General features: G+C 45.4%; 2 protein-coding genes across 4 annotated transcripts in view; one reads left to right on the top strand and one right to left on the bottom strand.

Moving 5' to 3' along the window:
• Edrf1 (erythroid differentiation regulatory factor 1) overlaps positions 1-13,722 on the top strand; it is a 35,616-nt gene extending 21,894 nt beyond the window's left edge. For all 3 annotated transcript variants that reach the window (XM_029479448.2, XM_021166785.2, XM_021166784.2), the window contains 7 exons: positions 1,055-1,278; positions 2,793-2,951; positions 3,275-3,424; positions 4,503-4,656; positions 6,843-6,958; positions 8,455-8,606; positions 12,174-13,722. In XM_029479448.2, the coding sequence (XP_029335308.1) occupies positions 1,055-1,278; positions 2,793-2,951; positions 3,275-3,424; positions 4,503-4,656; positions 6,843-6,958; positions 8,455-8,606; positions 12,174-12,348 (1,130 nt within the window). In that variant the 3' untranslated portion in view covers positions 12,349-13,722. The remainder of the gene's footprint in view (positions 1-1,054; positions 1,279-2,792; positions 2,952-3,274; positions 3,425-4,502; positions 4,657-6,842; positions 6,959-8,454; positions 8,607-12,173) is intronic.
• Positions 13,723-15,193: 1,471 nt separating this feature from the next.
• On the bottom strand, positions 15,194-20,655 carry Mmp21 (matrix metallopeptidase 21). The gene is made up of 7 exons (XM_021168828.2): positions 20,500-20,655; positions 19,033-19,564; positions 18,050-18,189; positions 17,645-17,786; positions 16,430-16,687; positions 15,655-15,827; positions 15,194-15,493 (listed from the first exon to the last, which is right to left on the bottom strand). Exons 1-7 carry the CDS (start codon positions 20,653-20,655, stop codon positions 15,194-15,196), a joined length of 1,701 nt encoding a protein of 566 aa, XP_021024487.1.
• Positions 20,656-25,621: the final 4,966 nt, after the last annotated feature.

Raw genomic sequence — 25,621 nt, 5'->3', positions numbered from 1 at the left:
AGGCTCCAGAGCATGAGTGTGCAGAGCACAAGAGCCTGTGATGAGGGTAGCAGTGCACACCTCATGGAGTTCAGGAAGCAGTGAGTAGGTTCAGGCTGCACTGGGTTGACTTGTGCACATCAGTAAACTGCATGTAGAAAGATCTAATTTAGTAGTTGATTATAAATGTGCTGAGAGCTGAAAAGGGATGATGCTCCTCAAATTGAAAAGCATCCCCCTAAGGGTAGTAGCTGAAGCCATTCAAGGGGCTCTTAGTGGAAAAACTAGGTGCTATGAGAAGGGAAGGGACCTGGGCTGGAAGTGAGGGCCACAGATAAACCGAACTTACCTATGCCTGCTAAGTTGTGAACCGTGCTTGACGTTGACAGATGATGCTCTAGAAAGTTCATTGTTGGTGGGAGAACCTGAGTGCTTAAGTGACATCTGGAGTTTTTGTCAGTGGGAGAGCATGTGGTATGTAGTAAGAATCCATGAGAAGTATATAAAACATAAACTATAGCCTCTTAAAACTCAATTGGAACCATGATGTGTGTTTGACGCTTAATAATGTAGTCCTTTGCCCAGGTGTCTTTACTTGGTTGGTTTTGAATGGTTGTGATTAAATGTATTGGTCTGCTGGGACTACTAAATACCCCAGATGGTATATTCTAATATATTAGGATTTATACTTCCCAGTTATGAGTACTGGAAGTCCAAGGTCAAGGCAACATCAGGGTTGGATTTTTCTCAGATTTCTTTTCTTGCCTTTCCGACAGCCACCTTCCTACTGTGCTTTTACAAGGCCCTTTCTCTGTATCCCTTTGGTGTCTTTTCCCAAGTCATATTGGATCAGAGTCTCATTCTTAATGACCTCACTTAATTTTAATCACCTCTTCAAAGGCCTGATCCTAAGTATTGTCACCGTGTAAGCTAGTGCGAGGTAGTGCTTTACCCAGGGACTCCTGAAGAATGTGTTTCCTCATGTGACAGGCATCAGAGAGAGAGCTGCAGTTGACCCCATTGGGTTCACACTGATGTCTGCTTATGCAATTGTTTTCTTTCTTTCTTTGTGAAGTGAGCAAATCTGTGTCTGCTGCAGAGCAACAATTGTGGAAAAAAAGCTTTTCTTGTTTTGAAAAGGGGATTCACAACTTTGAGTCGATTGATGATGCTACAAATGCTGCCCTTCTGCTGTGCAACACAGGAAGACTCATGCGGGTCTGTGCACAGGCGCACTGCGGTGCAGAGGATGAGTTCAAACGGGAGTTCTCTCCAGAAGAGGGCTTGTATTACAGCAAGGTAAGGTGGTTGCCTTCACATCACTCCTCATCTATTCACTCTCATCCATCTAAACTGGCCTTTGCTCCACTAAGTAAACTACAGATGACACTATAGCATTGTGATGGCAAAGGAGCAGACAGCTTGTAGGAACAGTAGGATGCTAGTGCTGAGGACAACCTATGGAACTATTGGGTTCCGGAAAGATGCTTAAGTAAATGGTGTTGATGGAGTTCAGGACACTAAAGATTGGCATAGAGAGAGAAACAGGGAAAGTACCAAAAGATGCAGGTGGGAGGCTGTGTGCCCCAGCCAGCATGGGAGATAGACATGTATATCAGAGAGTAAATGTGGAAGCAGGTTGCAGTCTAGCAGAAATGACAGGTAAGGTCAGAGGTGAATACATCCCCAAGGTATGAAGAAAGGTTAAGAATATGCAAAAGAGCAAATAACCTTTTAAAGTAAATGCTCAGTATGTTTTTATTTTGAAATTACAGTTTATAATACATGAAAAGTTGAACATGCACAGAAGACATGGCTCAGCAGTTGGAAATGCCTGGTGTTCTTCCAGAGGATCAGAGTGTAGGTCCCATGTAGGACAGCTCACAGCTGCCCATAGCTCCAGCTTCTGAGGACCCACTGTTCTCTCCCGGCCTCTGCATGCACCCCACACATACAGTAGACAGACACACACTAATATCAGTCTACGGAATGACCCTGGGCTGCTGCTTGTACTCATGTACCTCTAGCTGTTAGGAGACTGAGACAGGAGGATTAAAAGCTACCTTGCAGGGAGGGGTTGACTTACCAAATTGTCACATTGTCTCCATTGTTGGAGAGGGCAAGCAAGAACAAGAAATGAGCCTTCAGGAGATAAGGGCACTTGACACCAAACCTAGTGATCTGAGTTCAGTCTCCTAGCTCACGTGGTCAAAGGAGAAAACCAACTCCTACAAGTTGTCTTTGACTTTAATACATGGATATATACACAGTAAATAAACAAAAACAAAAATTTTATAAAAAGACATGAGCACTTAAATTATTAGCTGTTTTGAAACTTTAAATTTAGCCTTCAATGGAAAATATACCTAGCATAGTACATTTTAAAATAAAAGTGACTAAAAAACAACTTGTGTATTCACAACAGTTAATACTGAAATGTAATAAGTATTGCTGGGTGATAGAGCTTAATTTAACTGTTGTGAGAATACCATGGCCAGTGTTTGAAGATGAGGGTGAGAGAATTAATTTTACACTACAATAATTTTTTTTGTAGTTTACTAGTTATACAAAGTAATTTTCCTTCAGCGTTGGGGGAGAAAAACCCAACAAAGTCCATCCTCCTGCATCATCCTAAGTCAGAAAGCAGCACCAAAAACAGACCTTGCAGGGGCATTCTCTCTGCTTCAGGTTGTCTCTTTACTAAGTACTTAACATTGGTTGCCCTGCCTTCCCAGATTCAGTTGATGTCTGAGTGTTTGAAGCATGTCCCATGTATGCTCTTTGCACATGTTTAACATTTGCCCTCTTCACAGGCAGTTGATTACTATTTGAAGGCTCTGAGGTCGTTGGGAACGAGAGACATGCACCCAGTTGTTTGGGATTCTGTGAACTGGGAATTGTCCACTACATACTTCACCATGGCGACTCTGCAGCAAGATTATGCTCCGTTATCCAGAAAAGCACAGGAGCAGGTGATAAGACTTTCTGGATTTTAAACTGAAGTCAACACTACTTATTTCTTTTCTTTTTTTTTTTTTTTTTTTTGATTTTTTGAGACAGGGTTTCTCTGTGTAGCCCTGGCTGTTCTGGAACTCACTCTGTAGACCAGGCTGGCCTTGAACTCAGAAATCCACCTGCCTCTGCCTCCCCGAGTGCTGGGATTAAAGGCGTGCACTACCTCGCCCGGCTAACACTACTTATTTCTGTATTTAGTGTTGCACTTCAGTCATCTTTAGCAAGCAGTATTTAATGTGAATGCTTATCCTTTCCCTTCCCCATTGAAATCTATGAACAGATTGAGAAAGAAGTGAGCGAGGCTATGATGAAGTCCCTGAAGCATTGTGATGTTGACTCAGCAACTGCTCGGCAGCCCCTCTGTCAGTACCGAGCTGCGACCATCCATCACAGGCTGGCTTCCATGTACCACAGCTGTCTGAGGAACCAGGTGTGGCCATCCAGATTAAATTCCATGCTTCACTTATTTAAAAGTCTCCACCAAGCCTGCCAATGCTTTGGGTATATGTTACATGCCACCTCCTCCTGTTAGCTTCAGTGGCTGCTTTAGAAGAACTCAGCGTGTCAGTGCGTCTCCCTTTCTATCCGTGACGTGTACTTTTCTCTGCTGTCTTAGTGTGGAAATCAGATATTTTCCTGGGTATGCTACTTAATGTTTGTTATAAATGTAGTTAAGCTTTGTATAGTATTAGTTCTGTGTACATTTTAAAAGACTTTCCAGGGCAGGAGTGAGAGAGTCAGCAACTTATAACCATCTATAATCCCAGATCCAGGAGGGTCCAGTGCCTCTGGCCACTACAGACTTCTGCAGGCTTCTGCACTCATGTGCACATACTCCTCTTGCACATTTACATAATTAAGATTTATAATACAGCCCTCTCATCCTTGTGAAATGGGAAGTGCACATGAAAGCATCTGGAAAGTGTCAGTGGAGCATGGACACAGTTGAAAGAATGTGAGGGAAGCCCCAGTGTGCCTGCTCTGGAGGCCAGAGAATGGAAGAGTGCTCTGTAGAGCCCTGGGCTTCCCTACTGATGTGTGTGTTATACATTGTCCAAGATGTCCTCTGGTGTATCTTACAACTGAATGAGTTGTATGTTTCTGATTTGTTAAGAACTTGATGGACTGATACTGCTTGTCCACTCTCATGGTTCACTGCCTGGCATTGGACACCTTATCTGTAGTGCATCGAGCCCCTTGGTTCTTTGTTTGAATTTTATTCCTTTTGTCCCTTGAGATTTTTGAGACAAGGACCCGCTATGCCATTTCAGACTGGCCTGGAACTCACTGTGTAGTGGCTGGCTTACTGGGAACGCATGGTTCTTAGTCTCCTTCATTTCATTATTCCCATAGCAGGTACTAAGTGATATTTTAAATTGATGAACTTAAAACTTATAACACTATAAAAAATAAAAATGAACGCATTAGTGATGCAGGCAGAATTGAGTAATAATACTGAAGCCCCAGCCTTGGGACCTTTTTTATTATTATATTATTTTTATTTGTAGGTTGGTGATGAGCATCTTAGGAAACAGCACCGAGTGCTGGCAGATCTCCACTACAGCAAAGCTGCAAAGCTCTTTCAGCTTCTCAAAGACGCTCCCTGTGAACTGCTTAGAGTGCAGTTAGAAAGGGTGGCATTTGCAGAATTTCAGATGAGCAGTAAGTCTGACTTCTCAGATCATGTGTGTTGGCTGTTTTCTGCATCATGTTAGAGGGAGGCCATGCTGTGTGTGGCTCTTGGATATAAGCAGGACCATTTTCCTGTTAATTTGCCCATAGTTAAAGCTTTCCCTACATTTTTTTAAATGCTTTTTAAAACCTAGAGAAATGAATAGAGACTTTAAGTATGGAAAGTTTTGGAGAACATTCTGACGGCTTAATATTTCAAATTTAAACTTTATAAAGTTTTGGATTTGGGGTGTGCCTGATAACCGATGTTGGAATTAAGGAAACTCAGCCTGTAAAATCTATGACCTACTTCAGAATGGGGAGCCAAGGTCTGAATTGTTTTGATCCCAGGCAGTCTGATTAGAGATGTTAATGTATACATTAAATATGTGTGACTTAGTTTGTATGAGATACAGAGCCCGTGAGTATAAGAAACAACCTCTTGTACATAGGTTTATTGCTTGTACATAGGGACCCTGGGAGAATAGGAGATCCATTTCCTATAGACTCTTTTAGAAATGAATTCATTACCATTTCTAAAACTGTTCTCTTCGATTTTTTTTCCTATCAATGTGTATGCATGCCAGATGTATATGGGTTCTGGGTAACCTTTTACTTGGCATCTTGCAGTTTTCTGTCATGTTTGAATTCTTCATGATTAGAACATATTTTTGTAAAAGAATAGAGAGACATTGGAGACACAGTCAGCTTGGTGTAGTTAATTGCTTTTGGAAAACATCTTACGGGCAAATGAGATAGTTCATCAGGTAAAGGTACTTGCTTCCAAATCAGATGACCTAAGTTCCATCCCTGGGACCCACAGGTTACCATCTGACCTCCAAACGTGTCACGACACAAATGGACCTCCCCTCACACTTAAAATAAATAATGTTTTTGGAAAAATAATGGAGATACTTAAGAGAAGTGGGTAGCCAGCTTTGTGGAGTTTATCAGCAATATTACTAAGTGTTGTCATTAGTAACACTACTTCATCTTAGTTTACCCTAGTGCATGGGGCTCCTACTTACCTTTCTTATGTCTCTGTTGTCTGCTGCTTTCCCAAAGACAGCTTACATAGTCAGTGGCTTGCCTTTCAGATGCCACATCTACTCTGACATCTTATTTGTCCATTGAGTTTCCAGGTAGTGGGCTATTTTGAAAGTTGCAGATTATACTCTAATGGAAAGAGGTGACCTTTAACAAGTGAATTCCCATGCCCATTTTCACTTCTGATGCTTCCTCCACACTTAAGGACTCTGACACTATCTGTGAGGTTTAAGGGTTTGCAAAAGGACCCAAAACTTGCTGTTCCTACAGCAAAATCAGCCAAGGAAGATCATGCGTGCCCCAGAAATAAAGTTCAAATTGTGTTCTCAGTGCAGCTATTACTGATCCCACCTCATCCCAGCAATGATGTGTAACTTCCCAGTGACTAGCACCCAGGAGGTTATACCGCAATGTGGAGTCACTGTTTATTTAGAATCTGGGTGCATGGTAGAACTTAGCCTCCAACCTCTCTAAAAGATAAGCTATCACTCTGCAGCTCAGGGATTCCATAGAAATTGCACTGTTTTAAAGACCTATAGATGGCCTTGAGAGCCATAGAGGATGGCTGGATCTATCTATGGAGATTAATCCTTTATTCATAGCACAGCACTGCACACACTGAATGTGAGCAGAGAACAGGAGTTGAGGTGTCTTGCAGTGGCTGAGAGATGTAGACAAGTGTAATACTCACCTGATCTACCTTTGAACAAAAATTTTGATACTTTACAGTAGGACAGCCGATATTGAGGGCCAGATTGACTCAACCAGCTTCACACAGCTAAATAATGGGATGACCTTTGAACCACAGGCTCTTGTCTGTTGGTCCCCTGTAACCTAATACTTGAGATACTAGCTTCGTAGTCCATAGAGATTTTGTGTGCTTACCATATAGAGCCATACACTGAGGCAAGTGAACATTACTGCAACCACTTTAAAAAATTAGAGGTGTTATTGTAGTATAATGCTTTGGGTAGGCTGAGTGGGTTTTTTCCCAACTAGTAAACAAGTTGTCTTTTGGTTTTTTAGGATTGTCACAAACTGCTTTTCTAGTGCCTAAAGTCGGTAATATTAGCATTGGATAGCTTCATAGGCTTGTAGTTTAGGAATGATCATTTGGTTTTTTATTTTAGGTCAGAATAGCAATGTTGGAAAGTTAAAAACATTATCTGGGGCACTTGATATCATGGTGAGAACTGAGCACGCATTCCAGCTCATCCGGAAGGAGCTTGTAGAGGAATGTGACCAGGTAATTGGAGAAAACACTTTTATCTGCCTTATGCTAAATGGTAAATATATGTAACAGGACACATACTTATGAGTGTATGTATATTATGTGTATATATATCACTACATAAAAATATAATTAGTAATGTCTTTAAGTAATTAAAAGTCTTAGTCTATTTGTGTGCTATAACAAAATACTGGAGGCTGAGTAAGTTGTTGCAAAGATGCTCATTGGCCCATAGGCCCATAATTGTGATCCACATTAGCAGATCCAAGTAGATGGCACCATTGTCCTGGTAAAGATTCTCTAACAATGTTGAACATGGGGAAATGGAAAGGGAACAAGCCATGTGCAGAATGGGACAGAGCATGAAGTAGCCTCTTTGTAATAACTTAAACTTGCAAGACCTAGCCCAGGGTTGATGCAGAGACATAGCTACCATCACCAAGAGAGGTTGTTTATTCTGCAGCCACGTGGCTGATCATGCCTGGGAATACAGATGAGTGTCACCAGTTTCCTGAAATTATATAGTAAGAGAACCAAGAAAGGAATATTTTATAAATACATTGGTGGGAATATCATGCAGACAAGTTACAAGAAAGAAGGGATGTCTCTGGTTTAGGTAGGTCTCAGCTGCTATCTGAGGGCATCCTTAATCTTTGGGTTGGCAGAAGCTAGGGTTCTATTGGTACATTCCAAAAGGATTTACCTCATTATCACAAGGATGGATATTAGGCCAGACACAGGTGGGCAGTAAATGTCTTTGAAGGGCACTAAAGATAGCCCAAGGTGATTTGACCTGCAGCTTTTTAGCTCTTCACAGTCGTGGAAGTTCTAATCAGTCAGCTAGCCTTGTAGAATCTTTAACACACATGAGGTCCCACACTCCCCTACCCACCCCCTGGGAGCTTTAGTTTACACTTCCCTGACACACTCTCCAGAGGCAGCATTGAAAACGCTGGAGCCAGTGGTCCAGTTGCCTTCCCGTGTGCCCTGTCCCAAGTTCATCAGTCCACGGCCACTGCACAGGAGCTGTGTTTGCATGGCTGCATTGCTGACTCCAGTCTTTAATGAGCCATAGTTACAGAGACCTGTTAGAAGTTTCAAAGCCTTGTAAGGTTGTTTTTCTATTTGGAGGTGTCTTTGCCTTTGCTTTCCAAGAGCAGGGAATGCTGTGCTCTCAGTCCCGGCTGACTCAGCCCGGAAGCATTTGCTCCATAACTCCACAGCATAGTCCAGCATTTCTGCTGGGTGTGCCCAGGCTTCTGCCACCTCTTCTGTCCCTGGTGGGTCCTGGCTAGGCAGTACCTGTTTCCATGTCGCTTCTGTAGCACCCAGTCAATGCTGGGAAGTCAGGAAACTCCACATAGGATTCATTTCTTTTATGTCAGTATTTCTTAGGTGTGGGGCTTTCCTGTGTCTTTATCAGGGAGCTTTTGGGTCTGCTTTCTGTTTATGATTCTGTAAACTGGATTTGAAGAGGCTGCTTAGGTAAAGTAACTTTGTGCTGTTTTTAGCCCAAGAATGATGAGGCTACACCGGCTGCTGATTCCTCACCTGATCTTAATCGAGAAGAAGTGATCAAACTCCTTAGTATATTTGAATCTCGTCTGTCATTCCTTCTCCTTCAATCCATCAAGCTGATGTCATCATCTAAAAGGAAAATGAGGTAAATTACTTGGTTATTTATTGAACCTTCTTTGCTAACTCCTCACCTATGAAAAGAACATGAGTTCCTGCTATTGATAAAAAGAACAGGTTGTATTGTTTATGTTGTATGTAGAAAATGCAAAATTTGAGGCTGGAGAGATGGCTCAGTGATTAAGAGCACTGACTGCTCTTCTGAAGGTCCTGAGTTCAAATCTCAGCAACTACATGGTGGCTTACAACCATCCATAATGAGATATGATGCCCTCTTCAGGGGGTTCTGAAGACAGCTACAGTGTACTTACATATAATAAATAAATAAATCTTAAAAAAAAAAAAAAAAGCAAAAATTTTAAGTACTATTCCTTGTTAGGTAAGAATCATGACCATGTGCCTACTGCATGGTCATGGAGAGACAAGTAGCCATGGAGTGAAGACCCTAAGTTGTTTGTAGTAACACTTGCAAACATGTTTTTGATGTGAATTGGGGACTATGATGTGGATATGCACCTTTAAAGATAAATAAGAATGTTGGAGCCAGGCATGGTGGTGCACACCTTTAATCCCAGTACTCAGGAGGCAGAGGCAGGTGGATTTCTGAGTTCGAGACCAGCCTGGTCTACAGAGTGAGTTCCAGGACAGCCAGGCTATACAGAGAAACCCTGTCTCAAAAAACAAAACAACGAAAAAACCAAAAAGACTGTTGGGGCATCTGAAGCTGGGGTAGTAGGAGGGGGATTGATGATCGGGAGCACAGCCAGGTGCCCAGGTTCCTCAGCTGATGTGTGTGCATTGAGCTGTTCCTTGGCATCATTAACTTGAAACTGAGTACCAAGTCCTACATCAGGAGTATGATATACAAACACAAGTGCAGTCTAGCCCATATTACAGAACATGAAAAACAGATAAAAGTCAAAGAAAATGCACCCACCTGTTTCTAGTTAAATCTGTCTTACCATTTTATCTTGGGGTACAGATAAAGTAATTTTCGTTTTGTGACTCTGTGTTATGAGCTTTGACAACATTTATTTAGCATTCCAAAAATTTCTGTCCATCACAACCATGATGCAACAAAGTCCATCACTCCACAAATTGTTTCTTGCTGATGTTAAGCAATCTGATCTTGTACAGTTTTGGAGTTTTCTCTTAGTGCCTCTCTCATTAACAGTCGTTTCAAGCCCATGAAGAAACCCCTCACTATCATCTCTGCCCAGCTTAGCTGTTATTTCTTGCCTGTACAAATATTTGTTCAGGAGCGTTGAAAACTGGGCATCCGTTAGGACAGCAGAGGCTGGTTTGGTCTGCCTGAGAGGTTTCACCTGCCATTGAGTTCATTTTTATAACTTGAACAGAGCTGCAGTTGAGAATTTCTTCTTAAACTACAACCTTGTGTATAGCAGGGGGTCCAAGTTCCAACGAAGTAGATGCCCTCAGCTAAAGTTCCTCCTCTGATGTTTTTTACTTTAGTCAGTTCTAGCCCAAAATATTAAGTGGAAAATTCCATGATTTATTTGTTTTGTGCATACCTCAGTCTTCAAACTTATCCTTCTAAGGAGAGCTTTTATCAGAGGAAGTCTCAAGTATGCAGCAAGGTGGTTTGGTTATGTTCACTGCAGTTTAGTGCACTAGAAAGCAGAGTAAATAACACACAGTGGAGAAGAGAGATTCTTAGCTTTTACTGCCTAAAAACTTAACCGCAGGTAGGTTTGTAACATTTATTGGTGTCCACAAGGTGGCAGTGTATGCATGTATGTAGGATCCTGTGAGCTAATTCAGTGATTCCCCCCCCCCCCCCCCAGGTTAGTGGTTTGGGTGATTGACAGTTTCAGTCTTTTGATGTTTTATCACAATAGTCCTATGTATGGCTTATGGAATTTTTATTTCTGACCAGGTTATTAGTGTTGAAGAAATGTTGTTTTTGAAACAGGATTTCTCTGTGTAGCCCTGGCTGTTCTGGAACTCACTAGGTTAGACCATGCTGGCCTCAAACTCAGAGATATACCTGCCTCTGTCTCCTAAGTGCTGGGATTAAAGATGTATACCACCACACCTGGATTGTTGAAGAAATTTTTAATCTAAAGTTTTCATGCAAGCCAAATGTCATATGAGCCAATCTGTGTGTTCAGGTTTATTGAACGAAAGGAACGTAGCCCTCTGCAGGTTTGAGGCAGATCACTGTGGTTGTCGAGTTGTGACTTTCTGTTGTGTTTCATTCATGGTCGGTAAAAACAGCTAGCAAGTTTACTGTTGATAAAGCAGACCTAGTTGTGTTCTTTAAGAGAAGAGAAAATCAGAATGTGACCTTAACAGAAAGGAACATTAGTAGTTTATTTTGACTGCTGTTTCTCCCCATTAGCCTGAGGCAAAATAAGAAAATTGGCTTAATAATTGAAAAGCGTAACTTAGGTTCTCAGAAATTAAAGTGAGCTTTAAGAAAATTAATATTAGGGCCGGGCGGTGGTGGCGCACGCCTTTAATCCCAGCACTTGGGAGGCAGAGGCAGGCGGATTTCTGAGTTCGAGGCCAGCCTGGTCTACAAAGTGAGTTCCAGGACAGCCAGGGCTATACAGAGAAACCCTGTCTCGAAAAACCAAAAAAAAAAAAAAAAAAAGAAAATTAATATTAATTTTCTTTTTTCTTTTTTTTTTTTTTAAGATTTTTATGTATATGAGTATACTGTAGCTGTCTTCAGACACACCAGAAGAGGGCATCAAATCTCAATTACAGATGGTTGTGAACCACCATGTGGTTGCTGGGAATTGAACTCAGGACCTTTAGAAGAAGAGTCAGTGCTCTTAACTGCTGAGCCATCTCTCCAGTCCCAGGGTTATTTTTCTTGTTGAAGCTGTTGAGTGGGCTTCATAGTATGACAACTGTGTAGGTTGGACAAGATACGCATTTTGTTTATTACATTTGAGGGGAGTTATTCCACTTTGGATTAAGAATCGAGCTGTTCATAACACGCCCTTCAGCATTCACTGCTCTAGCAGAGTGGCACCTTGACATTTCAGAGGCTTTAGGATTTGAGATGAAAAGCTATAAAAATCTGAGGATCATGAAGCCCTGTGCTGTAGTACAGAGAAGAAATCAGTAACATCATAGACGGTCCTTAGCCAGATATAAACATTAAGTATTTAGTTTAGTAAAATGGTAGATAAGGTAAACCAGCTAATTATATTAAGAGGAAAACGATCTGTTTGACATGTGGAGACTAAGATAGTAACTTCAGTTCAGTGAGTGACAATAGGTTAAGAAGGGCGTGATCTACACAAGTTGTAAGAAGCTGAGGCAGGAGTCTGTGAGCAGAGCTCAGCTGCCAGTTGAGATTGGCGCTTGCTGCTGAGTAGAGTGGCCATGTAGCTGCTCCATGCTTGATCAGCCCCAGCTCCCACTCAACTTTCTCCATGACATATTCTTTGACCATGTTTTTGTGGCTGCTTCCAGTGCCTTTTTCCAGTGCCTCTGCTGCGAAGGCAGGGGTCTTTCTTTGGTTTACTCAACAGCCATAGATAAGTCAGATACTCTTAAGAAGTACCTGTTGTTTCCAGCCCCTCCCTCTATTCCCTCACCTATTTGTTTTTAACCACAGCAGTAACGCTGAAGAAGACATAGTCCTCCAAACCAACAAGCAGATTTACTCCCAGCTTTTGAGAGCGACTGCCAACAGAAACTCAACTCTGCTGGAAAGAATTGAAGTCATCATCTGTTTGCTGGAGCAGCTTGCCTCCGGTAGCAGCCGATCGAGTGGCAGTGCTGTCCCCTGACTGCAGTGGTACCGGAGGACTGTCTTGTCAGTGCCTTCCCGTCCTGGAGCTGTCTGTTCACTCGGTGCTGAGACTTATTAAATATGAGGACATACCGTTTAATTGGGTCCACAGTGGATACTTGCTTCCCATGGCAGGCAGAGGATGTGGGGTGGTTCGGCTTCTTCTTGTGAAGGTGAGAAACTATAATGGAACCGAAAGCTTTCTAAATGTATTTCCTCGAGAAGTACATGGTTCCTTAGTGAGAACACCTCCTGTGATGTCATGAGATTTAAAATATTCTTGAAGTATGTTAAAACACTTAGGTGTAAGATGAGATTATTTTGGATAAAATGTTACTCTGGCCAAGGGAACTCTTATTCAAGTGATTTCATGGATTCAAATGGCATGTAGAAACAGTGCACATCGGCGTTTACTTCTAAGTGACAAAGGTGTCCCCTTTCCAAGCTGTGGTGTGCGCGGGAGGTTTTGACGACTGAGAATCGTGCAGGTCTCCTTTCAGTGCATGCTCTGAAGAGACTCATTCTCTGACTGTGTATGACATTGGTAAAGAATAGGTACTATCACTTTCATTTTAAACTTGAAACTGTGAATAAGGTAAGAGAATTATTTTGAATAAATAAGCTATTTATTTAAAATACCTTGGTAGTTCCCACTTGCATTCTTCACACTGCTGTGATTTGATCTGCTTGCTTATGATATCAACCCTTTACAAAGTATATAGCTCCTAATTTTCAAGGCAAAGGTCTCCCATACATTCCTGCTCCTGGGACATTTTACTGTGCCCTGCTGCTCTGGGGATCTTGTCCAGTGCCTGCTGCGTGTGGGGCCATCAAGCTGTAACTAACAGTCGCAAGGAAGTCCAGCATTTGCACCAGGCAGAGTCTTGATATCTGGCATCTGGCCACAGTTACATCCCCTGCCACAGCAGCCCCACTGGAGCAAGCAGGTCTCCATTGCAACAAAGTAGATTCTCTCACTATTTGTCTACTTCCTTGTTTGGTTTGCATTGTCATTGGAACAAATTTGCATCTGTTTACAAGAGTTAATCATTGTGACCCTTAAACCTTTGGTGAAACTGTAAAGCTTTGAGCCAACTCCTCAGTCTACTTTTAGGACTCCTGTGTCCTTTGCCCTGCAGCAAGTGTGCACACAGTAACACAGCCAGCCCTTCCTCCACTGCAGAGCCCTCTGGGACAGATGAACTCACCAGGGTTCCCATGCTTCCCTAGAAATAGGCTGCAGTGTTGAGAATACTTGTCTCCAAGCCCCTCCCTCTCCTTAGCCAAAAAGCCCTTCTGATAGGAAAATGGATTTTAAGCAAGGAAGTAGAAATTTTGGCTCTTTCCCTTGTCATAGCAATAACATGAAAATTTCTGCAGGAGAAATAAAAGATACTTCTCAAATATGTTGTGATTACTTGTGTTGGTCTTAATTAAAGCCTCCTGAAGTATATGTGTTTTAGCTGTTCCTTTAGAAGAGTCTGTGGCCTGCTCACTCAGGTTTCTGAACCGTTTTCAGTTAGTTGGTTCAGATATCATCTATGACATTGGCTGTTGTGTGTTAAGAATTTAAGCCAGCAGGTGGTGGTATCGGTGGCTGCTGTTGCTGCACACGCCTTTAATCCCAGTACCTGGGAGGCAGAGGCAAGCAGATCTCTGAGTTCCAGGACAGCCAGGATTACACAGAAAAACACTGTCTTGAAGTAACAAACTGAAGAATTGATAAGCCATACTGTGTGGGAGTTAAAGGGTCAGTGCCTGGCCTAGAGTAGGAAAGTTGCACTTCCCCGGCCAGCTTCCAGAGCCCTGTGGTGGCCGGACCCACAGGACAGAAGCAGGGAAGTGTTCCCAAGTTACAGTGGCGCAGAGAAGCCATCATCTGCAGAGCCAGTTAGTGGGAGGGCCTGTGCACAGACAAGCAGGGGGCAATCATCACAAGGTGCAGACATAACACTGTGCATGCTGGCGACACCTGTTGTGTCATCCAAACACTTTGGGGACCTTTGTATCATGTCACATGTTTCGTGTAGCTTTTGCTACCCCACCTAAGCTCCATGAACAGACTTACGTTCCAGCCCCCACCCCGCTTCTCTTGAATCCACAGATAAAAGATACACACACAGTTGTTCCTTTTCAACTTGCCTTTGGTACAATTGCTGGGTGCTACTATGTCCTGCCTGGAAAAACATGCCATTATCAATATTCTTATCTCTGAACCTCCTGCCTGCCCCAAACTTAGTTGCTCAGTTACATCCCAACCCCCTGCCTGTAAGAGCAGCCAAAGGCCTCCGCTCCACCCAAGATCTCACATGTCCACTCAACTTCTCTCCATTCAATGCCCATTGAACTCCCCCCTTTCATCTGTTTCTTTTCCTCCAGGGACCTGGGAGTCCCACCTATTCTTTCTGCCTAGCAATTGGCTTCTTTACTGACAGATCAAGAACCAATTGGGAAACAGGACAGTATCAGAGCCATACCTACAGTCAAATGTTAAACATATCAGTATGACATGTGTCTTCCAGTTAATTATAATTCTGTGCCCTTTCCTAGACCAGAACTCAGTGCTCTAAGAGCCATTTGTATACCACACCAAGGTGGGACCCCTGGTGGCACTATTGGGACTGAATGGAGTTCATGTGGCATCAAAAGAAAAGATTCCCTAGGGCAAACTTTTTGATGTTTCTAAAAAGTTTCGTCCAGCAACTGATCCTTAAAGCTATTTTTATAGTTCAAGTAATGCTTTCTGTTTGCTTTAGCTATTAAGAATCAGGTTTGTTTTCTCTGCAGAGAAGGCTGGCACCTTCTTTTAAAGCTGTTCTAAGTCCTAGTCTTGATTTTCTTCTTTACATGTTCAGGGTAGAGGTGTGAACGTCACAAACATCAAACCACTTCTCGGAAACAGATTGTTTTGGAAGTAAGCCATTCAGAGGAAGCCGGGTGTTCTGCTGTCTGTCCTTGTCACTAACTACTTTCCAGTACGAGTTGCCTTTGAAGAAGAAGATGGAGTTGTGTGCGTAGGAGTAGTATGCGGAGTCGAGGTTTCTGAATGGGTGGCTTTGAGGCATTATTGCTGGAAACACTTGGCTCATCTTCTTTGGATAAGAATTAAGGACTTGGTTTCGGTTGACATCAAATGCAAATACCTGTAAAGTAAACCCCATAGGTTTGCTGAGGAATGTTGACAATCTGACTTCGCACTGAATTCTGTAGACGGTCAAGTTCTAAATGTTTCCATCTGTCTGCCATTGTCTCATAGATGAAGTGATGAGGATATCACTAAGAAGTTGGATACAGTGATACTTACTAGAGACTCCTTGAAGAAGTAAATTAACTGCTGCCTCCGATCGTAAAAGGCCGTGTCCAGGGGGCTGGGGATGCCAGGGAATCCTTCTGAGATCAGCTTAGGGTAGCTCCTTCCTTGTTCGTCTTCTGTGTGTGCCTGGTCGTTCTCACTGTCGTATCTCCAGTATTGGCTTCCTGAGAGTCAACCCAAAACTGTCAATGTGGTTTATTAATCCCGGACTATAAGAAATATGGCATGGGCCAGAGATGTAGCCCAGCACTCCTAAACTCAACCCAAGTGAGACTTCGCCCACCATCCTATGAGAGCATGGCATGTCACTCTGCTTCACGTCACTCCAAAGAGCAGCTGCCAATAGGTCCTAAATCCGCCCTGCATGGTCCTCTCCCATGATTTTAGAGAAACAGGACTTTTTCACTCAGCCATCTGCTCAGGCCTCCCATGACTTTTCAGTTTGACCCTAGTTATGTTTGCTCGGCCCATCACTGCTCTGTTGGAATGCTAGTTGCCTCTCACACTGAAAGCCATGAACACCACGGAGTATCTTGAGTCTTAGTATACAGATTATTCCTTTCCATGGTAGAGGCACCTAACAAAGTGTATTCATTTGGTACTACCGATCCTTCCTAAGATCGGGGGACACAGCCTACCTGCAGTCTGCCTAATCAGAAAAGCCAGTGGTTACTAATACCCTGCAATGGATTCCTTGGTAAATGCTGGAAATATCCTAAGTACAAGTTCAGTAAGAGAAATGGAGCCACACCTGAAGCGTTGTTACCTTTAAAAAAGTAGCGCTCGTCTTTTCCCCATGACCAGACGTGGACGTAGGCATCGATGCTCTGCGTGGGAATTCCACGCCAGCCAGTGAGGATTTGGAGGGGGTCCCCGTAGCGAGTCCTGTTGTTGCGGTTTTCGTAGAGCCAGTACCAGCTGTTGCGGAAGAAGTACGTGTTGAATCTCACCCTCACCTCACCATATTGGTTCCTCTCCTTGCGGATCCAGTCAAACACTGTATCAAATGATCCCTTGCATGAACCTGGAGAGAGAGAAACAATGCAGCCACTTGTCACTGTAAGCATCAGCACTCATAATTGTCTGGAACGGAGATACTAAGTGGCTAGCACTTCCTGTTGGAATGCCTTAAAGCAAAGCATCACAGAAGACTGAATTTTAGGAGTTAGCAGTCTGGATGCAGTTCTACAGCCACCATAAGTGCAGCTGGCACATGCCTCTCCATAGTCTATCTGGTTTCACGAGAGGAGAGAAGCACACACAAACAGCCATGTTTCTACTGGAGGATGACAGTGTGGCTGAAACAGGCTTTGGAAGTCAGGAGTTCTGGGAGCACACAGGAACAGAACTGGGCTGCATGTGAGGGCTGGGAATGGAAATGCTTGCTTTCCCTGTTGGGTACCTGTGCTATAGCCAACCGTTTTCTTTCGTTTTTAAAGACTGGACTTTTAGTTATATGTATGTGTGTGTGCTCACAGGGGCTAGAGGTATTGGATCCTCTGGAACTGAAATTACAGGTGATGATGAGCTGAAAATTAAACCTCTGGAAGGCGCTCTTTACTGCCAAGCCATCTCTCTGCCCCGCCATTTGTATTAAATAGCCAGCGGTGCCTGGCGTAACGACTGAAACTTTGCAGTAAGGCTGATGTCTGGAAGCACAGCTTCTTATAGTGGCTTTGCATTCACATAGCTCTAGGATGCTAAGGCATAGAGAAGCCCTGGGTATCTAAAAGCCATAACGTCCTCTGTCCTCACCAGTGTGGAAGGAGGAGAAGAGAAGGCACAAAAAGGATTGTTGCTCTTCACCTGTAGCCCTATATGGTCTAGTGTGATCATTTTAAAAGCCGGCAGACAGTTTGAGGGCAGCTCTTCAGCCGTGCAACCTGTTTGGGGATCAGCCTCCTAATGAGCCCAGAGCAGAGCCTGCTGGCTTTAACCTCCTCAGTACCCTCCGGGCAGGGTCTGCCCTAAACCATCTTACCATAGAGTCTTTGAATTGCTTTTCTGTCTGCCCAGTCCAACTCAAAGGCAGGCTCCTGGGGAATGTAGTTTGGTTGCATTATGGATCCCACCCTGTAGGTGTGAGGCAATCCAAGGACATGGCCAATTTCATGGACAGCCACCTAGGAGGGGAACACAGACCACAGGTGTAGGACCAAACCTGAGTCTTTGACGTTGCTGGCACCAATCACTGAATTATAGAGGCCTGGCCTGTGCCCAGTGCGGAGTTGTGCTTGTTCAGGAGAGAAGCAGTGACTACTGGGGAAACACCACCAGAGATTTGCTAAACTTTCTAGAAGGCTGTGCACACACCAAGGACAAGCCGTGGCTCTGAACTTGGGCTAGTGCGCTTTGTCTTCCCAACAGAGCAGCTGGGACCTCTTACTTTGAGAAGGCTGATGCCTGTGTCACTGGAGAGAGGAGTGAAGTGCTCGTCGTCATCAAAGTGGATCTCACCCAGGCGCCAGGCATGTGCAAACTCCTGTCCACTCCCATCAAACACCCGTGGACAGCCCAGGTGCCGGCCTGGTGTGGGGAGAGGGGTGGGTAGCCGTGAATGAAGGTGCCCATCTTGAAGCCCTCCCTAACAGCACAGACTGACAGCACCACAGCTTCCTGCAGCTATTGGCCCTGTGGAAGCTCTGTGGGTGCAGACTGAGCTGCCTGGTCTGTGAACTGTGAGGCTATAAAGACTAGAAACTAGCAGGGCCTGTTGGCGAATGTCTTTAATTCCAGCACTCAGGAAGCAGAGGTCAGCAGATCTCAGTTCTGGGCCAACCTGGTCTACAGCGGGAGTTCCAGGATCACCAGAGCTACACAGGAAAACCCTCATCTTGAAAAAAGAACCACAAAAATTAAAAAAACAAAAAACAAAAATACAAAACCAAAAAAACTAGAAACATCTAGATGCTAACTGTGCTATGTGCTCTCTCTCTCTCTCTCTCTCTCTCTCTCTCTCTCTCTCTCTCTCTCTCTCGTGTGTGTGTGTGTGTGTGTGTGTGTGTGTGTGTGTGTGTTGCCAGTGCTGGTGAAGGAGATGGCATTAGAGTTGGGTCCCCTTGTTACTTTTGTCACAAACCATGTCTTATGTACCCTAGAATTAGGAAATTAGCCCATGAAAGCAGCGAGGTAGATGGGAACACCTCTAGTCACAGATGGGCTGTAGAAGACAGGTTATTTGTCCAGTCTGCCAACAAGGAGGTAGCTGTGGCTTTATATATAAGTCCACACCACGTGGGGCAACAAGGCAATCAAGCTAATTGGCCCAGGTTGCCTTAAGCGTCATATTGGACATGGGGCCTTGATGGAAGAGCCAGAGGGTGCCTGCAGAGTAGGCAGGAAGGAGCCCCAGTCTGGCACCCCTCTTACCTCTCCCAAAACCCAGCTTTATGTCCACCATGGTGCCAGGGGCAGTGCGGTCCTCCCGGAAGTCCAGTGGTGTCACCTCACTCCACATCCTGAAGGCCAGTCTAAAGATGTACCTCTGCTCATCCCCAGAGAGTTGGCTGCTGTAGGCATCTCCCACCAGCCTCCAGGTCAGTGTCTTCTTGGAGAAGGCCCTGCTGGCCCCAGTGTCTGAGGCATCCTCCTGTTGCCCATCTGGCTTGGGGAACAGCATTTGAAGAAAGCGCTTTTGTCGGGCCCTGGGCCGGAGACCTAGAGAGGTCAGCAGGGCTGGTGGGGTTGGCAGGGCAGCCTGAGGGGGCAGCCGTGTGTCAGGAACCCCACAGCGTGGCTTATTCATAGCGGCCAGTGTAGGTGAGTCCAATTCCCCGCTGGCTGGCAGTCTGTTCGCCTTCTGGAATCTACGTACAGCTTGAGCCAAGGTGAATCCCACAGGGACTCCTGCTGACTCCTTTGGGCTAGGTATCTCTGACCAGCCATATTTCAATAGGAAGCTCTGTGGGAAAGAGAAGCCCTAAGTTCATAAGGTTGCCTCCTGCTGGGACTTTTCCTGTGCTGTGGTGGCTGGGGAGAGGCAGGAGATACACAGAATGAAGCTAGAGATAAAAGGACTTTATCCAGGGTCTACCAGAGTGGAGTCATGGATGCCACATGGCCCGTGGGGGGGCAGAATTGAAGCCAGCCAGGTGGTGGGACTGGAGGGGAGGGGCCATGCCAGAGGGCAAGACTGGAGGTGGATACACACTGTGGGCTGGTGGTTTCTAGCATACAGGGGCAAGGGAAGGCAGGGGCTATAGGGGTGCCCTTGGCATCCAAAGCAAGTTTGGCACATCATAGCTTCTCACTGCCCTCCACACTAGGGGCACCCTGGAGCCAGAAGTTTAGAGGAACCAAAAGTTTAGGGGAAATTTTGGTCATCTGTCTGCTTGAGGTAAGACCCAGACTTCAGAGCCATGGCTGGAGAAAGGGACCCTAGTCTGTTTGTGACAGTGGATGGCACTCAATAGCACTTTGCAGGGATTTGTGCTGGTACTGTCCTTTCTCTGTATACCCAGGCTGGCAGGAGGCCAACCGAGGGACGTCATCAGCACAGCGCCTTAGACTCTGACAGCTGCATATGTTCACCTTCAAATGTCCTCTGACATTTAAAGCTGCTCTCTGCAGGCTCGAAGCTGCCTAGACACCGATGCTTCTAGGGTTAATATCAGACGGAACTACGTGCAACTCCCTGGGAGAGGTGGTTGCCTAGCATGCACGAGGCTCCAGGTTTCATTCCCAGCTCCACAAAGCAGGCTCTCTGCCTCTGCACAGCTATCCTGCCATGGTATGCTCTGGCCTCTACACGTGTGTGTGTGTGTATGTGTGTGTGTGTGTGTGTGTGTGTGTGTGAGTGTGTGTGCAAATGCTGCTGCTCTCTGCATCTCCTCTTACCTGAGCAGCATGGAGGTCAGCAATGGGCTTGGCCCGGCTCAGAGGAGATGGCTCCAGGTCCGAACGGTCCCGGCTGTGGAAGAGCCTCTCAGGCTGGGTGGGTGCAACTAGCCAGCAGAGCGGCAGTGTCAGACGCAAGACAGAGGCAGCAAGCATGGCTTCCCTGGGACTCTGGTCCTCCTACCTTACTGCGTCCCTGTCTCCCCTCCTAAGGAGCAGGGCACGATGAGGTCCTTTTATAAGCAAGCAAGTATTTTTTCACCCAGCTCTGAAGTGTGCCTGCTAGGAGGCTGCTTCTGAGGCCCAAGCAAGCTGCCTTTGAAGACCCCAGGGCCACTTTTCTCATGGGTGTGACAATCCCTCTTCCTTCAGTCCTGGATCACAGTGGTGAACTTGTGGACTGCTCTCCTGTGTTGACTTTAGTGATTGGGTTTGCTCCTAAATGAACTGAGGGAGAAGTGCTGGGTGCGTCCACCTGTGCTGCTACAAGGCAGAGCCCACCCCCTGATAACGTGCCTTTAAGGACCCGACCTATGGCTTTATAACCTTCATAACCTTCAGTTTGGTTTAGTCTCTTTTTTCTGGGTGGTCTGGGCTTAGGGCATGTTAATTTGTTTCTCAAACTTTAGTTTCTTTTCTTTCTTACTGGTGGTTTTTATTGAGAGAGAGAGAGAGAGAGAGGGAGAGAGAGAGAGAGGAAGAAAGAAAAATCTAGGGTAGGTAAGATAGCTCAGGAGGTAAAGGCACTTACTGCCAAACTGGATGACCTAGATTCAATCCCCTGACCTCACATGTTTGGAGAGAACAAACTCCTAAAAGTTGCTCTCAGATCTCCAGGGATGCGTCCACCTGTGCTGCTAAAAGGCAGAGCCCACCCGCTGACAACGTGCCTTTAAGGACCCGGCCTATGGCTTTATAACCTTCATAACCTTCACTGTCCAAAGAAATAGCAAATAATGTAATTTAAAATTTAGAATGTCTATTCAACATAGAGCAAAGTGAATTTTAGAACTAGTGCAAGAAAAACAGTTTCCCTGCAGTGGGCAGAACCATGCTGAATTTCTTTGCAGACACATATGTGTATGTCTGTAAAGTGTATGTACATTGTACATGTGTCACAACTCCATAGGAAGCCCTGGGTACCCAAGTGTTCCTGAATACAGCTACTTACTGTGAAATCCTAATGTGTGAGTCTATGTGAGGGTAAACTAGAACCACTGAGGCCCGTAACAAACTACATACATACATACATACATACATACACACTACACAGCCTGAAGGAGTGAAAGGAGGCAGGCCTGAGCCCCTGGAGTCTAGAGCTAAGCCTGGAATCTCACAGTCCCCATCTGCACCCAAGCCCTGCCTTGCCCAGCTCGAGGCCCCGCTGTGAGCAGTGCCATTCGGCACCCGAGATGGAAGAGCATACATGAGACATTTATAGTATGGAGGCAACATTCAGTCAATGCCCTCCCCACCAACCATGAGGATCCTCCTGCCTCTGCTGCCTGTCAGTGGGCTTGTCTCTCCTTCAGCCTCCCTAGGAGCAGTGGCACCCCTTTCATCATCTCTTCCACTTTCTTTTCAAACTGCCTCAGCTGGTTCCTCTCCCTCCTCCATCATCCCACACGTGCCGTGGTGAGTCCAACATCCAGCATGATCGTGCACCTCATTGCCAGATGTTCCGTCTTTTCTAGAGTCTGAAATGGTCACTTGTGAAAATCCTGAAACCTGACCTGTTTTCTTTCAGAGAGGACAGTCCTGTCCTTTCACTAGTAGAGACTTGTCCCTTACTCTGCTTTAAGGTGACGAGCAGTGGAGAAGGTTCACAGGTGATTCCTGCACCGTGTGCATCCGTGATCACTGGGTGACCTGGAGATCCGTGGCAATCGAAGAAAGATGGATTACAGCCTTGCTGGCTGGCAGCGGGGAGATCCAGTTTCTGTAGACTGATTTGATTGTCCAAGGGCCATCAAGTCTATTTATTGATTGTTACACAGAAGTTGGGGGTTTTTTTTGGGGGGGCGCAGGGAGGTAAAACAAGCCCCTCATCCCAAAGCCCCTAATCTAATCTATGTTTCCTGAAGGAAAACCCCACTCCCCAGAAACATTACTCCTTTCTGTGCGCTGTTTGCAGCCCTCAATAATGCACGATATGTCAGGTGTGCCGGGGCCATTTGTGACCAATGTTGTGCTAAGGCTTTAAGCTCCTTCAGAAAAACAACCCTATAGATAACAAACAGAAAACAATCGTGTTTTCCTACAATGATTTCGTCAAGGTCAGAGTGTTTCTGGGAAACAACCTTTCATCCTGGTGTCTACCCTAGATGCAGTGAAAACCAACCAACTATTTCATTCTAATGTTTACCCTAGATACATCGGTTTCTATTAGGTTTCCTGCTACAGCCAGCCTTGAAAACAATGGGAGGAAAACAAGGGAATAGAGGGCTGGAGTGAAGGCTCAGGAGTTAAAAGCACTGGCTGCTCTTAACTTCCAGAGGACCTGGGTTCAATTCTCAGCACCCACATGGCAGCTCACAGCTATCTTTAACTCCAGTCCCAGGGGATCTGACACCCTCACATAGACATACATGTAGGCAAAACACCAAAGCACATGAGATAAAAATCATGTTCCCCAAGGTTTCTCTGTGTAGCCCTGGCTGTCCTTGAACTCACTCTGTAGCCCAGACTGGCCTCAAACTCAGAGATCCGCCTGCCTCTGCCTTCCAAGTACTGGAATTAAAGGTGTGTGCCACCACGGACTGGCAAATAAATCATTTTAAAATGGAACAGAAATCTATTCACTGAGTTTTCTGGGAGGAAACTTGGTCCTGTGGTACAGTATTCTGCTAAACAAGGTTTTCCTCTGGGAATTTAATTTACACAAAGGTTTTGTTCCTCACAGTTTTGCCTTAGCCAAAGGCGCAGAAATGAAGTGAACTTTTGTAGGATGTGTGTGTCCACATGTGCACTATGTGTTTGGTGTGAGTGTGACGATCACAGGGCAATTCTGTGGGTATCCCTTCTCTCGGTCAGTCCTAAGTGAATCAAGCTCAGATTGCCAGGTTTGCATGGCAGGGCCTTTACTCATTGAGCCATTTTGCTGGTCTCAAAGTTGACTGTTAAGGCCAGCTGGCACTGACAGGGCTCCTGTCCCAGTGCACCTCTCCCTATTTCTTGTGTGGTGGAATAGCGTTGTAATCCGAGATAGTATCTGCCAGAAGGGAGCGCTCAGTCAGCATGGCTGCTGGCCCCGAGGCTCCTGCATAGCACCTGAGAAGCTGAATGCGAACATGCTGCCAGCATCCCTAGCACTATCATGCTTGTGGAGAGAGAGAGAGAGAGAGAGAGAGAGAGAGAGAGAGAGAGAGAGAGAGAGAGAGGAGAGAGAGGAGAGAGAGGAGAGAGAGGAGAGAGAGAGGAGAGAGAGAGAGGGGAAGAGAGAGAGAGAGAGAGAGATGCCAGGGAAGTTAAACACACAGCTTACCTCTCCACTGAAACGAGGTGTGTATCCGCTCAGGAATGATGCAGGGTTACAACTTGGTGATCCTTTGCTGTGTGATGAGAAGGGCTCTGCCCAAATGCCCCACAACTGATGTTTTTACCTATCCCAGACCCCTCCCTCTAAATCATGCATATTGCTTTTAGACCATAAAACCCATTCTTATGAATGATACCACCTGTGTTTTACAACAGCCTAAGTGTAATCTTAGGGGCCAGGACAACCTTGTGCTATGCTTAAACATGGCTAAAGTAAAAGGATCCGGGCCAGACTCTAGAAGTCCTGGTCCAGCACTGGTTACAACCAAATCAGGCTGAGCCTTCTTACCTCCCCCTGCCTGCTGTAAAGCCTGCAGGGGAATCACCATCACTTTCAAATCAGAGTCTGAGATGGGCTCTAAGATCTCATGCCAAACAACCACGGCGGCTTGCAGCTGCACCCCCAGCTGTGGATGAAGCGCTTCTGTTCCAAATGGCATTCACGTCCTTGTAAGCGCTTCTCCGCCCCCATTAGCTGTACCATCACTTCGTGGCCAGCAGCATGTTTAGGAATAAGGGTCAGATCTTAAGGTAAGAAGCCAGAAGCCACACTTCCCCATTCCCTTCCTACCAGGCCCCTTCTCCTTCTCTCCCTCCTCCCACTTTGGTTTTTCCAGACAGGGTTTCTGTGTGTGGCCCTGGCTGTCCTGGAACTCGCTTTGTAGTCCAGGATGACCTTGAGCTCACAGGGACCCGCCTGCCTCTGCTGGGATTAAAGGCGTGCGCCACCACCACCCAGCTTTCACCTCTTCTTCTCTTTTTAAGATGTATTTATTATGTATACAGCATTCTTCCTGCATGTATGCCTGCAGGCTAGAAGAGGGCACCAGATCCCATTACAGATGGTTATGAGCCACCATGTGGTTGCAGGCAATTGAGCCAGTGCTCTTAATCTTTGAGCCATCTCTCCAGCCCAGCTTCCATCTTTTTAAGGTTTATTTCCTTTTAAAAGCTATGTGTATATGTTTCTGTGGAGAGGGAGTCAGAGTCCCTGGAGCTGTAGTTACAGGTGGATGTGAGCTGCTTGCCACAGGTGCTGGGAACTGACCTTGGTCCTCTGAAAGAGCAGAACATGCTCGGAACCATTGAGTAACCTCTAATTAACACTTATTTAGCACCACACCATGTGTCGGGGTCAAAGGACGACCTGTAGGAGTCAGTTCTCGCCTTCCACCATGTGGATTCCAGAGACAGAACTTAGTTATAAAGTTGGCATCAAGGCCTTCACTCCACTGAGGCTCTGACAACTTGCCAGCCCTATAAAGATTAAAGATTCCATGAACATCTGGGGACTAGGAACCTACAATATCTAACTTAGAGGGACACACGCCAAACCACGCCCAAACCACGGCACCAAGCCACGGCATAAGCCACGGCACTAGACCCTTCTTTCTCTTCTGTGGTGGATGATGGTGAAGTGGCTCAGAGTTTCAGAGCTGCTCTGGGGGGCGGGGGATCAGATCACATGTGTAAGGCTTCCTGCATCGGGCTGGGCATGGTGTGCACATAAGCGAAGACACCTTCCAACCTGGCCTTCCATGAAGTCAGCTGCATGAGTACACAGCCATCTTCCCTACCACCAGCC

Source organism: Mus caroli, unplaced genomic scaffold (genome assembly GCF_978045245.1).
Source record: "Mus caroli unplaced genomic scaffold, Mus_caroli_1 scaffold_8, whole genome shotgun sequence".
Lineage (NCBI taxonomy): Eukaryota > Metazoa > Chordata > Mammalia > Rodentia > Muridae > Mus > Mus caroli.
Note: the sequence above shows the minus strand (reverse complement) of the source record. Positions and strands in the feature narration are given on the sequence as shown.

What these genes read in the sequence shown, in the direction of transcription:
- Mmp21 (XM_021168828.2), bottom strand. Translation starts at nt 20,655, where the DNA reads ATGCTTGCTGCCTCTGTCTTGCGTCTGACACTGCCGCTCTGCTGGCTA. An exon ending in CTGACCTCCATGCTGCTCAG is followed by an intron (nt 19,565 to 20,499) that starts GTAAGAGGAGAT and finishes TCTTTCCCACAG; the next exon opens with AGCTTCCTATTGAAATATGG. An exon ending in AAAGCTGGGTTTTGGGAGAG is followed by an intron (nt 18,190 to 19,032) that starts GTAAGAGGGGTG and finishes TCCCCACACCAG; the next exon opens with GCCGGCACCTGGGCTGTCCA.